Below are 13,356 nucleotides of genomic sequence, written 5' to 3' on the forward strand. Positions count from 1 at the left end.
ATCAATAAAGACATTGAAGAGGACAGGCCCCAGCACCAACCCCTGGGGAACACCACTTGTGACCCAGTGCCAGTTGGATTTAACTCCATTCACCACCACTCTCTGGGCCCGGCCCTCCAGCCAGCTCCTTACCCAGCAAAGAGTGTACCTGTCCAAGCCACGGGCTGCCAGCTTCTCCAGGAGAGTCCTGTGGGAGACAGTGTCGAAGGCTTTGCTGAAGTCTGTGTAGACAATGTCAACACCACTTTGGCCCTGTTCCTCACTGTGCTTAAAATGCTGTGTGTTTTTAACACATCTTGGTGATAAAAAAAAAAAAAAGGCAGTTAATTAGATTATTAGAAAAGAAGAAAAAGAGTTACAAAAACTTATTAATATGGATTTCATTCTTCACTTACATGCAGGATATATACAATTATAAAATAAGCAAATTCATGGGCAATGTTACACCTTCTATGTGAGGACTATAGTGATTACTTTCTAAGTAAACTCTTAAGAACATCCATGTACTTCCTGTGTACTCTGTATGTATGTATTTCTAAAGTGAAAAAAAGCCAATATAACCGATAATATAAAACATCACTTTTAGGCAATGGTGGGCATTGATGAGGCCCTGTGTTGTGGCCATGGAGAATGCTCACCCTAGCAAGAGACATCTCTTCACACAATTGTCTGAAAACTGCCCTGAGAGCTGTACCCTGCTGGTTTAAAACTGCAATGTTTGAATCAAGTTTATTGCAGCGGATCAACGGAAATGACTGTTATCACAATCCTTCTCAGCTCTGGGAGAAGCTGTGAGGCACCGTGAGCAGCTGCTATCCATTCCCTCCAGGTGCCAGGTGGAAAGGGAGAGTGCTGCCTAACTCTCTGCCTGGGAGATTCCTGGGGGAAACTCTGTGTGCTTGGCCTCTTCTGATGGAACACAGCCACTAAGGAGGCACAAAAGAAAAAGGCTATGGCTTGGGATTCCTTCTGTGTAGCTACCTTCCTTTTGAAAGCAGAAAAGAAAGGCTAAGATGACAGGTACGATGGCTGAGTGAGTAATGAAACAGTCACTCTGTGCTCAGCACAACAGAACAGGGAGGGCAGGATGCTTACCCTAAGAGAGAGGTCTGCAATCTGTTAATGCACCAGTGATGACTGCGGCTCTTGCATCTGCTGAAATAACAGGTTTGGACCTTACCAAGAAGCACATCCTATACCCTATTAGAAATCCACCGGGTCTTTTCTCTGTGGGATACACCTCCCCTCCACATCTTCTAAACAGTGTAACTCTCCACAGCTTCCATTACATTTCCATTAGCTCATAGCCTTATTTTTGTTGTTTTGTCACTAGGAATTGGAAAGTTCCTCTTTGGGCTGATGAGTGATGCCAGGAACTACCCCAAAACAAGGAGCCTTCTGGAACCTACTATCCCTGTTGTGAGGATTGTGAGGACCTTATTCCCACCTGCACAGCATGACTTCCCAGTGGGGAAATGTTCCACTGCGGCCCCACATCAGCCCACTGTATAGGGTGGGAAGGCAGCTGCCTGCAGCTCCCACTGCACATGGCTGTGCTGATGTTCCCACTGCCTGTTTTCCATAGCAGCAAGTGTGCCTGCTTTTCCTTACACCTGTGATCACATCTGTGATTCGATCCTGAATACAGCCCTTCATTGACTAATGTATTTCAAAGGTCATTTTAGTACTATTGTTTTGGGTTTGTGGGGTAAGGTTTTGGAGGGGGGCTGCAGAGACAGCTCTGTGCCCAGCAGTGCCCCATGTCAGATCAGCTCCAGCTGCTCCCACAGAGACCCACTGCTGGGTGAAGCTGAGCTGTGAGCGACACTGGGTGCACCTCTGGGAGAGCTAATTGGAGGGAGGGAAACAGTGCTGTGCAACTGCAGCTGGGAGAGAGAGGTGAGAGTGACTGTACAGGAGCCCAGCTGCCCACCAGGGTGACACCACCACAACCAGGCTGCCACAGATGGCAGGCACATGCTCAGGGCACATCTCTTCGCACTGTTCACATCAGTGCGGAGCTGTAGGTGCCCGAACAAAGTTACTTCTCCAAGCAACCAGTGATAGGACAAGGGGTAATGGCCTCAGGTTGTGCCTGGGAAGGTTCAGGTTGGATATTAGGAAAAACTTCTCAGAAAGAGTGGTGAGGCACTGGCACAGGCTGCCTAGGGAGGTGGTGCAGTCATCGTCCCTGGAGGTGTTCAAGAAACATGTAGATGTGGCACTGAGGGACGTGGTCAGAGTGCGTGGTGGGGATGAGTTGATGGTTGGACAGATGATCTTAATGGTCTTTTCCAATCTTAATGATTCCATGATTCTACTTCCGAGACGTGCTCATCACACAAAGGTTAAGAACTCCTTGGCTATTTCTTCCTGAAAACTTCCAGCACTGTTAACACAAACCACCAGCTCCGGCCCGAACGAGCGCCCAGGGCGGCCCGGCGCAGCCGGGACAAGCGGAGCCCGGACAAGCAGCGCCCCGCGCACACCTCCGCACTGTCCTGCCCGCGGGCACTCAGCAGCAGCTCCGGCTGCGGGACCGCCTCCTCCCCGCCCCGCCGGGCCGGGCCGGGTCGGGAGGGCGCGGCGGTGCGGCGCGGCAGAGGGCCGCGGTGCGTGCGCGGGGTGGCAGCCGTTCTGCCGGGCTCGGCCATGCGGGAGTCGCGCCGCGCTCCGAGGGGCTCCGCGCCGTCCGCCGCCCTCTGGCCGCCCGCAGGGAGATGAGCCAAGCCATGAGCGCGGCTCCCCAGAGGCCGGACCTCAGTTTTTTAAACGAGGAGGAAGCCAGGACGATTTTTCAGGTGCTGCAGAGGGACTCGGAGCTGCGGCGGGCGGAGAAGGACAGAGTGAGGTAGTGCGGGCGGGCAGGTTGGGGGCGGTGCGGTCCCGGCGGGCAGCTCGGCGCCCCGTCCCGGGCACAGGCAGCGGCGCCTTCGGGCCCCGCGTGTTGCGGCAGGCGCGGCTGTGAGGCAGTGGAGCGGCGGGTTCTGGCTTTTGCGTCGCCGGTGTTCCCTCTGGTGCGGGAACGCTGTGCCTGGCGACGGGACAGCGCTGCGAGGCCCTGCGGGACGGAGGCACTCGTGCTGACGGCGCGTCCTTTGGGAGCCGAGGCTCGAAATGTCGGTCCCGAGAGCCCTGGGGTGGCTGGGATCCTGCCCGCGCTCAGGTGCACGCGTCCTTGGATGAGCCACGTAGAACGGCCGCACGCGATCACCGTGTTAACATTGAAAGCAAAGGTCAAGGAACAGATAAAAAAAACACGCTTATCACTTAGCATTAGAGGTTATCGTTTCCTCCTGCATATGAAGCTCCCGGTACCTCACAGACAGTGTGCAAATGAAAGGCAGCGTCCACCCACCTTAGAGTTACGGAATGGTTGGAGCTGGAAGGGACCTGTAAAAGTCATCTAGCCCAACTCCCCTGCAGTGAACAGGGACTCCGCAGCACCTGCATGTGCAGGCACTTCTCACAAATAGCACACTCGTGTTAGCTATAGAAGGAACGTTAATGGGTAACGTTTACTGTCCATTTGGGTTTTTTACTGGATGTTTTTAGCTGTTTGAAGGCTCCAGAAGCAATAGTCAGCTCATGCATCCTGAGCTTCCATCTGCCACCAGCTCTTTGTGTCTCCATCGGCTGCTGGCTGGGTGTCGTGGCTCAGCCCACAGGGAGCTCAGACCACACAGCCTTCTGCTGGGTGGCTCACAGCAGGATGAGGAGAGAATCATAACCAGGAAAAAGTACAAGAATTCACAGCTTGAGATAAGGACAGTTTAATAAGAAAGAAAAAAACAGAAAAGAAAAAGAATTTAAAAAACCACAAGTGATGCACAATGCAGTTATTCCCCATCCACCGACTGATGATGCTCAGCCTGTCCCTGTGCAGCAGCTGCCTTACAGCCAACACCTCCAGTGTCACTGCTCATTGTGATGCTATATGATATGGGATATCCCTTTGGCCCGTTTGGGTCTGCTGTCTTGGTTCTGTCCCCTCCCAGCTCCTTGGGCAACCCCAGCCCCTCACAGAAGGGGAAGAAGCAGAAGAGTCTCTGACTCAGTGTGAGCACTGCTCGGTAACAACTAAAACATTGCTGTGTTAGCCACATTATTCTCATCCTATATCCAAAACACAGCATCACACCAGCTACTAGGAAGAAAATTAACTCTTGCAGCTGAAACCAGAGCACTGTTGACAAAAAGTGATCTTTCCTCATGCAAAGGCTGTCAAAACCAGCTTATGGCATAAGAAGACATTTCTGGTGATGCTGTACTGAGATGGAGCCTACTTTAAATCGCAGTTGAAGAGACACTGGGAAAGATAGGTGAAGCATTTATGGTTAAGGCGCCATACTGAAATCTAGGTTAAAGTCCCGGATCTGTCAAAGACTTCCCAAGTGTCCTTAGGCAAGCTCTTAATCTCTCAATCCTAATAAAAGTACTTTCTTCCTCACTCCACTTGTCTACCTGGTCTCACTTAGTCTGTAAGCTCTTCAGGCCAAGGGAGTCCCATCATGAGCAGTCTTTGTGGTGCTGCTACTATAATCTAAGTAATAGTGGTTGCCCTGGAGGGCCTAGTCCTGCTGTTCTTATATGGCCACAGCGAGCTTCAGAGACTCCAAATAAAATCGCATTTGCCAGGGAGCAAGTTAACAACAACCAGTGGGCTCAAGTCAGCTCAGCATCCACCTCTGCTTACAGTATAGCATGTTCCTGAGTAGACTAATCTGGCCCAGACTGATAGAGGGAATAAAGTGTTTCCTCCTGGACCACAAATCAGGTTCCAGTGTCTGCACTGCCCTTATGCATGCTGGTTGGTGTCAGACAAGTGAGCACATAGCTGTCTGCAAATCTTTTAAAAGATCAATGAAACATTGAAATCCATTCCCAAATACAACTTACTCTGGAATTAAAAAAAAAAGTAGGAGCAGGCTTTTGTCTTTTTACCCACTGCTTTTCCTGCAAGAAATAAGTTCTAGGTTCAAAAGATGGATGCAAGCTGGCTCACCTTGTCCAACAAATGGCAGTTAGAGGAGCTGATTTTCACACAAATACAAACATATTGTAGTGCAGCATGAAGTACTTTCTAGTTCCTCTTTGAATGTTTTGAGTTCTCAGCTTAGTAATTGAGGTTTCCAGATGTATGGAAATGTTTTTCTTACTTCTCACCTACACTGATAGAAGCTTCATAGAGTTGCTGGATCTCTCTTCACCAAGACAGCCCTCGTCTCTGTGAAATGAAACGTGTACAAGGGGCTGCTTTATATGTTGCTTCACACAGCCCTCTCCAGCTCCCTTTCTACAACTCCTCGAGGACGGGAAGCAGAGGGAGGTGCCAGGCTCTGCTCCTGGGAGATGGTGGCACGATGGGATCAGCACAAAACTGTGCCAGGGGGGGCTCAGACTGAGCATTAGGAAACATTTCTGTACCGTGAGGGTTGGTCAGATACTGGGACGGGCTTTCTGGAAAGGTGGTTGATGCCCCACAGCTGTCAGTGTTCGAGAGGCATTTGGATAATGCCCTCAACAATACGCTTTAGCTTTTGCTTAGCCCTGGTCGGGGAGTTGGATGAGATGGCCTTGGAAGGTCCCTTCCAACTGAACTACTCACCTTTGTGGCCTTTCTGAGGAGCTGAACATGTGACCTTTGCAGCCATTTGTGCCATTTCTGCAGCTGTGGGCTCAGCACAAGCTGCAGACCCTGCTTGGTGCTCTCTGTTCCCGTTCCCCCAGATGCACCCTCTGGGCACCTCCAGCCCTTTCTCTGCTCCATGGAGCTTGGCAGGCCCCACACCTCTGTGTGAAGCTTTCAGGACCTGTCAGTTTTGCTCTCTCTTTTGTTCAGAAATAGACTGTGACCTGTTGGACCTCTATATGTTCTTGCTCCTGATGGCTAGCAGTGCTCCTGCTGTGTTCTGGGCAGTGGGTTCCCACGACTGCCTTTTTTTGCCCGTTTTCTCCTTTCTAGTGCCCTCCCGTGGCCGTACTGAACAACAATACCTTTGAGTAGCTACTGCGAACAGACGTAGCTGAGCTTCTCCCACAAAACAGGCTCAGAGAGGCTGCAGCAGCCAGCTTTGGTGTAACTCACGTGACTGTACGCACACTGCCATGTACTCTGAAATTAATACAGAAACTTAGTAGTGAGTACTTATTGCGTAATTAAAAACAAACAAACGCTATTAATTGTGGCCAGCTTCAGTATTGTTCATCAAATCCAGTTTTATTCACAATACTCCTTTGGAGGAAAATTCATGTATCATAAGCATTAGTGTAGGAGAAAAAAAAATGAATGGAATACATGATCTAATTACAGTATTAAAGACAGAAGACTAACTCTGTCACAAAAGGCTGTTTTAGTTAATGTGGTTTGTGAAACTGATGATCATGTAGATGCCTGTGGAAGCAGGTTCCTTCTCCTAAATATTCCAACCACAGCCAGATGCCTAGGAGGAGACAGAGAGGCATCCAGGTTGTTCATGGGACAGTTCAGCTTCCATAAGGACACACTGAATGCTTGCAGTAGATGTAGGTAATGACACCACGTATCACCTTTCCACACACAATGGAATAAGCCTGAAAATTATGACATAAAAGCACTCCAGATCTCATTTGACTTTTGGTTTCAAGGCTTCAGGGTACACCTAGACCACATTCTCAGGCTTTGTTTTCCAGTTGCTGGGGACAGAAGTTAAAAAAAGATTTGACAGTTGATGTTTGCATGTGGAGCCCCAGGTCCCAAAGGCTTAACAAACCTGTAGGTGCTTCTCTTTTCTGTCCTTTTTCCAAGAAGCCAATAGCAGGGTAACCAGGGAGGCTGCTTCCAGTCCCTTCAGGGCAGCACTACAGAGCCTGGCAGCTTGGAGAGGGACTGGCAGGCCGTCCACTCTGGAAGACTCTGTAGCAGTAGGGCATGAAGCTATGGGATACAGAGGTGGAGCTGCTGCCTTTAATCTCTGGGGAGCTCCTCCCTCCACAGCCTGTGGAGAGGCGGGCAGTGCTCGAGCAGGTGTCCTTCCAGCCAGCCATCGGGCTGCTGGTCCCTCCGGCTGCCTTAGCAGGTGCCCAGGCTTGGCATGGAAATGCTCCTCTACCACTGAAACAGCACAGAGAGGCAGGAGAGGAACAGCTGAGACAAGAGGAACAAGGAGACATGGAACCAACTGCTTAAAAGAGGCAGCAGGTAGGGGACTGTGGCATGACAGAGAGCTAGCTGATTTAGTTGCATTAAGAAAAAAGTGAATAGTTGAGTGTTACAGCACATGAGCTATAGGTTAACAGAGAATGGATTTAAGCAGGCATAAGTGCTCTGAGTTGTTTAACTGCAAACTTAGGAGATTCTTCTGTATCATGTAATGCACCCTATTATGACTACATACAGTGGCTTTCTGTCACTTTAATTTATTCATCTGAGAAAAAGAGAAATACTATTATCTTCACTTTCAAATGAGACAATGAAAATAACAAGCAACTGGTCAGAGAATTGAACCTACCTCCCCAGTTTGCGGCTTCCTGGCTAGATCATGTTTCTAGAAAAGACTATGCCTGTATTGTGTGAGAAGTGGTTTTGTGTGTGTTTTGTTTTGTTTTGTAGAAGGAATGGAAAAAAATTAATTTCCAGCCCCAGAGCGTATCTCAGGCATCAGCCACTATTAATGAATTAAAACTGAGGGGAAAAAAAAAAAAAGAGGAAAAGGAAATTGAGCTTTTGGTAGAGAAGAGCTCTCAATCCTTTTGCTTTAATTTGTTTTGCTTATTTCCAGGATGGTTTATGCAATTTTTAATTTGCATATGCAGCAAAGGAAAGGTTTGTTTTCATTTTATCCTCCCATTTAAAGATGAAAGCAAGAGAAATTAATTGGAAGAAACATTCACCATTACTCACTGCTCCTCTCTTGGTGACCCATTGACAGCATATAATTCTTGTGGGAAAGATGAATCTCCTCCTTACTTTGTTCTAGATGGGTTCTACAACAAATCATTTGGATGTAGTTATTTTTACAGGAACACAACTGCTCTCGATGCCTTATAGCACATCATTTACAGCATCCATCCTTCGCTGCAGCTAGTTCTTCATTGTATTCTCTTGGCTGACATTTACTCTCACAGGTCTGACAATGGAAGATGGCAACCAAACACTGCATAGGAAAGGAATTTTCCACTTTTTCCATACTCCTAACCTCTGAAGGCATTTGCTGCAGAGGTGCAGCTGTACTCAGCCCCCCTCCTGGTGCTTCAGTTCTTCTGCAAGCAAGTTATTCTGTCTTGCTTACATTTTGAGAAGTCTGACGTTTCATTCTTTAAGCCAAGAGTAATTTCAGCATATTCACAGAGGTAGCTTCTCAGAGAATAAGAATAACTTACTTGGTGAAAGATTTAGATTAGGGCCCCAACTCCTTGAAATTGAAAATAGTTTTTAGAATCAACCCCGAAGTACCCATAATCAGCATGGGTGGGAAGAGCAGGATACCAGGGCACCAGCGCTCGGGAATACTGTGGTTTCGTTGGCGGTCCCTCCCTCAACAAGGCATTAATAAAGAAATTCTTTCATAAGAGATACTCCGCCCTTGATGTTCCAGGGCATGATTGTCCTATTGTGTCTTGTTTGTGAAGGAGATGCTATTATTATTTACTCCTGATAATGTGCCACTGGCATGGTTAGTGGTTTGTAAACACTTACAAAAACAGGTCCTTGAAGCCCTGAAGGGAGAATGTGCTAAAAGTTATTGTAAATAGAAGCAAAAGTGGCAGGAAACACTGTGATTTAAAAACGTTTGCTCAGTTTGGTAAAAGATTACTATCATAAATAATCCCACTTTGGGATTCCCCTTGTTTAAGAAGGGGTTGTTTGCCATAAGCAAAGAGAAATGGTTAAGTTGCTTTTCAAAACACTGCTAGATTTTTTTCCTTATAGCTGTTTTTGAATGTTGTGGAGAGTCTTTACTTCGAAGTAGAGGAAGGTGGCTTTATATGAGCTGAGGAAGGGCAGGTGGATTGCAGGCTATGGTGGAGGGAAAGCGGAGCAGCTGCCATTTTCTGTTGGGCTTTTAGCATTGTAGATCCAATCTATCTAACCCAGAGCCTGATAACTCGTTTCATGTCTAAAGAGCAGGGTTCAGGTGACATTGCTGCCAGGTCTCTGGTCTCCTCTGTTCACAGTAAATTTATTTCAGCGTTTTTACAGGTTGATCCCTTCCTCCAGAGCTGTGTACTTGTTTGTGTTTGGGGGCAGGAGGTTTTTACAGCGTGTGTGGTGGCAAAGCTGGGCCCAGGAAGGTCATAAAAAGGTGTTACGTTTGGAGGAGCCTATCTGATTGGGCATCCATGTACGCCTGTCTTCCTCACACTGTCCAGGTGATGCTCCTTGGAAGCCAGGGTTGCAGAATCCATGGGTGTCCCAATGGAGCCGTCAGGGCAGGGCCTCACTGCCAGGGCCTGTCCCATCCTGAAGCTGAGGGCAGCCCCAGCCCATTGCCGGATAAGGCCATCATGACACAGCAGGGCTTAGACCAAGCCATGAAGTCACAGCAGGGCCAGGATCAGGCCTGGTGATGCTGGATGGGGTTGGCCATGGCCCAGTGATGGCCAGACAGTCTGAGGTTGATGTGACCAGCAGAGGCCATGCAGTGATGTCAGCCTGGGGTCCAGGTCTGGATCTGCAGGGCTGTGGCCATGCACAGACACAGCTGTGACACATCTGGGCTGTGGCTTGGGCACAGCACAGCTGGACAGCCTCCACTTAAAAGCAGCTCCCAGGGGAAGTACGGACTGCCCTGGCTGAGGCCTCTGAGTTGCTTCAAAAGAGCTTTCTCCTAGGCCACCAGCTCTGCCCTTCCCAGCATTTGGGCAGCCAAACCCGCAGGAGTGGGAAGGACACGCTCAGGGCTCTTCCATCTGGGCTCATTCACACAGGAGCCTTGTGCCAGGGTATGCATTGTGCCATACAGTATGTGTTTTCAAGTGATAAAGTGTAAAAATGAAAAACGAGATGATGACAGTGATGATTATTACTATCTAGACCACTTGCTGATGTCAGTTGGAGTGCCAGGAAGAAGACACTTGTTAAGACAGATGACACTTAAGCCCAGGCTTACCTTTAGTCTTGTGGGTAGGTTGCTTCTAAGTCCAAGCTTAATTCAGAAAGTAGAGTTAATTTTATTTTGTCCATCTGAATAAATTGACTAGATCACAAGAATAAGTAGATCAGGTGAGTTACAGCAGTGCATGCTCATGCAGAACAGTCTGATTTTGTTAGTTTTTCCATGGAGCTGTGAACCAGTTAAGGACTCGTGCACCTTGTGGGAAGCCTGTGTGCTTCATAGGTTTGAGTTCTCTAATAGTAATGTTTCCATGTCCTTGGCAGCCTCTATCTCTGCCACAGTTAGAGTCACTGGTACTCCAAAAGGTAATGCTTGTGAAGTGTAACCTGTGCTGCCTGTTGTTACCTTAAAGAAAGGGCTGTGTGCCCAGGTGGCCAAGAAGGCCGGTGGCATCCTGGCTTGGATCAGGAATGGTGTGGTGAGCAGGACTAGGGAAGGAATCCTGCCCCTGTACTCAGCACTGTTGAGGCCCCACCTCGAGTACTGTGTTCAGTTTTGGGCACCTCAGTACAGAAAGGACATGGAGGTGCTGGAGCAGGTCCAAAGAAGGGCAACAAGGCTGGTGAAGGGCTTGGAGAATATGCCCTATGAGGAGAGACTGAAGGAACTGAGGCTGTTTAGTCTGGGGAAGAGGAGGCTGAGGGGAGACCTTATTGCTCTCTTCAAATACCTGAAAGGTGATTGCAGTGAGAGCGGGGCTGGTCTCTTCTCACTGGTGACAGGTGTTAGGACAAGGGGAAATGGCCTCAAGTTGCACCAGGGGAGGTTTAGGTTGGATTTCAGGAAAAACTTCTTTACGGAAAAGGTTGTTAAGCCCTGGAATAGGCTCCCCAGGGAGGTGGTTGAGTCACCATCCCTGAATGTGTTTAAAAACCGTTTGGATCTGGTGCTTAGGGACATGATTTAGCAGTGGGTTGTTAGAGTTAGGGTAGTATTATTAGGTTGTGGTTGGACTTGATGATTATTAAGGTCTTTTCCAACCTGAGCAATTCCGTGATTCTGTGAATATCTGTCTGTGGTGAGCAGCCCTGGAAGGACCTCATAAATGTTTTCAGGTTCTGACGGTTTGTACATTCTCAGTGTCCTGAGCAGCTTCAGGTCCTTGCATATGTTTCAGGAATATTAAATTGGTTTTGGCAGACAGTGAAAAAAGTGTTGCACTGGAACAGGGACAATTCGCATTCATAGTGGCTGGGTATCTCCCCCAATGCAGGCATGGCTACACTCCACTGTTTTCAGATTATGTGTGTTCTGTAGTCCTGTAAAAGATGGCAACATATGCTGGAATACGTACCTAAGTAAGGGTCTCAGTGGGATTGTGCTGTCCATGGTGAAGCCTGAGGTGCTTATTTTGTTGGGTTCCTGATGTATGTAAAGTGAAGTCTTGGGCACATTTAGACATGCAGCACTTGCATCTCTTGTCGTTGTGGCATTTGGAGAAACCTGACTAACAGCTGGGAGCAAAGCCCATTGGGCTGAATGTCAAGACTTCAACTGACATTCAGTGATTTGTTTCAAATGCTGTTTTGACGTTTGTAGGATGTTGCATGCATCTGTCTCCTTTTCAGTTTTGTTAGTAATTTGTGTATACCCAGTTTAATCATCCTTTACAGTCATTTTGCTCTCTGAACCTAATTTTCAAATCGAGTGGAGTTTCACCAAATGGAGTTTGAGGCTTTGGCACAGAGATTTCGTTTTCTTCTGTGTTCTATAACCATAATACAGGACTTTACAGTCTAAGGACAGACCTCAGCTCAGACTTTCCTGTACTGGTTTTTAAAAATTATTTAATTTCCTACTGCTGACAGTCTGAAACTTTTCACAACACAAATTTCATGTAAGAAATGTATAAAATAAAGCAGGAGAAAATTGGAACTTTTCCTAATGATTTGTGCATCTAAATGTTCATATTAAAAGTGTTTCTAATCCTTATTTGTAACTAGGCCATTCTGTTAACACTGTTAAATGTAATAAGCTGTACTTAAATGCCTGCATTTTAAATTCCAACTTGGACCTTACCTTAAAAATAATTAGATGTGTTTGTTGATACCACAGTTGCCAAACACATCAAAAACACAAAAGCTAAGAGTAAATGATGAAAAGTGCAGTCTGTTTTTACTTTATCATATATAAATTACTCACAATTTAATTTGTGCTTGCAGTAATCACTCAACTGCATTACTTCTGCTTGCTGTATCTGTGGATTCCCAGCTAAGGGGGCTCGAGATCTGGGAGAGCTGCAGCAGCATAGCTGGAGGTCTTGGTGTTCTGTTCCTTCACAGAATCACAGAATTGTAGGGGCTGGAAGGGACTCCAGAGATCATCAAGTCAACCCCCCTGCAAAGCAGGCTCCCTACACCAGGTTGCACAGGTAGGCGTCCAGGCGGGGCTTGAATGTCTCCATAGAAGGAGACTCCATAACCTCCCTGGGGAGCCTGTTCCAGTGCTCTGTCACCCTCACTCTGAAGAAGTTCTTATGCACATATGTGCGGAACTTCCTATGCTTCGGTTTGTGGCCATTTCCCCTTGTCCTATGGCCACGCATCACTGAAAAGAATCCGGCCTCATCCCTTTGCCTCTCACACCTTAGATATTTATAAACATTAATCACATCCCCTCTGAGTCTTCTTTTCTTGAGGCTGAACAGACCCAGTTTGTTCAGTCTTTCCTCATAGAGGAGATGCTCCACGCCCTTTAAAGTCTTTGTGGCCCTCTACTGGACTCTCTCCGGGAGATCCCTGTCTTTTTTGTACCAAGGAGCCCAGAACTGGACACAGTACTCCAGGTGAGGCCTGACCAGGGCAGAGTAGAGGGGGAGGATCACCTCTGTCGACCTGCTGGCCATGCTCCTTTTAATGCACCCCAGGATGCCATTGGCCTTCCTGGCCACCAGGGCACACTGCTGGCTCACGGCCAACCTGTCGTTCACCACGACCCCCACGTCCCTCTCTGCAGAGCTCCTCTCCAGCAGGTCATCCCCCAGCCTGTACTGGTGCACGCGGTTATTCCTCCCTAGGTTCAAGACTCCACACTTGCTTTTGTTAAACCTCATCTGGTTCCTCTCCACCCAACTCTCCAGCCTGTCTGGGTCTTGCTGAATGGCAGCACAGCCTTCTGGCATGTCAGCCATTCCTCCCAGCTTCATATCATCAGCAAACTTGCTGACGGTGGACACTGTCCCCTCATCACGGTCACTGATGAAGTTGTTTAACAAGATTGGACCCAGCACCGACCCCTTAGGAACACCACTAGTTACAAG

The 13,356-nt window shown here is 48.0% G+C and overlaps 1 protein-coding gene across 3 annotated transcripts in view; it reads left to right on the forward strand.

Moving 5' to 3' along the window:
* The window catches only part of EXPH5 (exophilin 5), a 36,980-nt gene continuing 26,195 nt past the window's right edge, over positions 2,572–13,356 (forward strand). Inside the window, exon 1 of one of the 3 annotated variants that reach the window (XM_021380270.1) lies at positions 2,572–2,851. In XM_021380270.1, the coding sequence (XP_021235945.1) occupies positions 2,721–2,851 (131 nt within the window). In that variant the 5' untranslated portion in view covers positions 2,572–2,720. Of the gene's footprint in view, positions 2,852–7,035; positions 7,181–13,356 lie in introns of those variants that run through there. The other 2 variants (XM_021380260.1, XM_021380253.1) reach the window with 2 other exon arrangements.

This window comes from Numida meleagris, chromosome 1, assembly GCF_002078875.1.
Source record: "Numida meleagris isolate 19003 breed g44 Domestic line chromosome 1, NumMel1.0, whole genome shotgun sequence".
In the NCBI taxonomy this organism is placed as follows: domain Eukaryota; kingdom Metazoa; phylum Chordata; class Aves; order Galliformes; family Numididae; genus Numida; species Numida meleagris.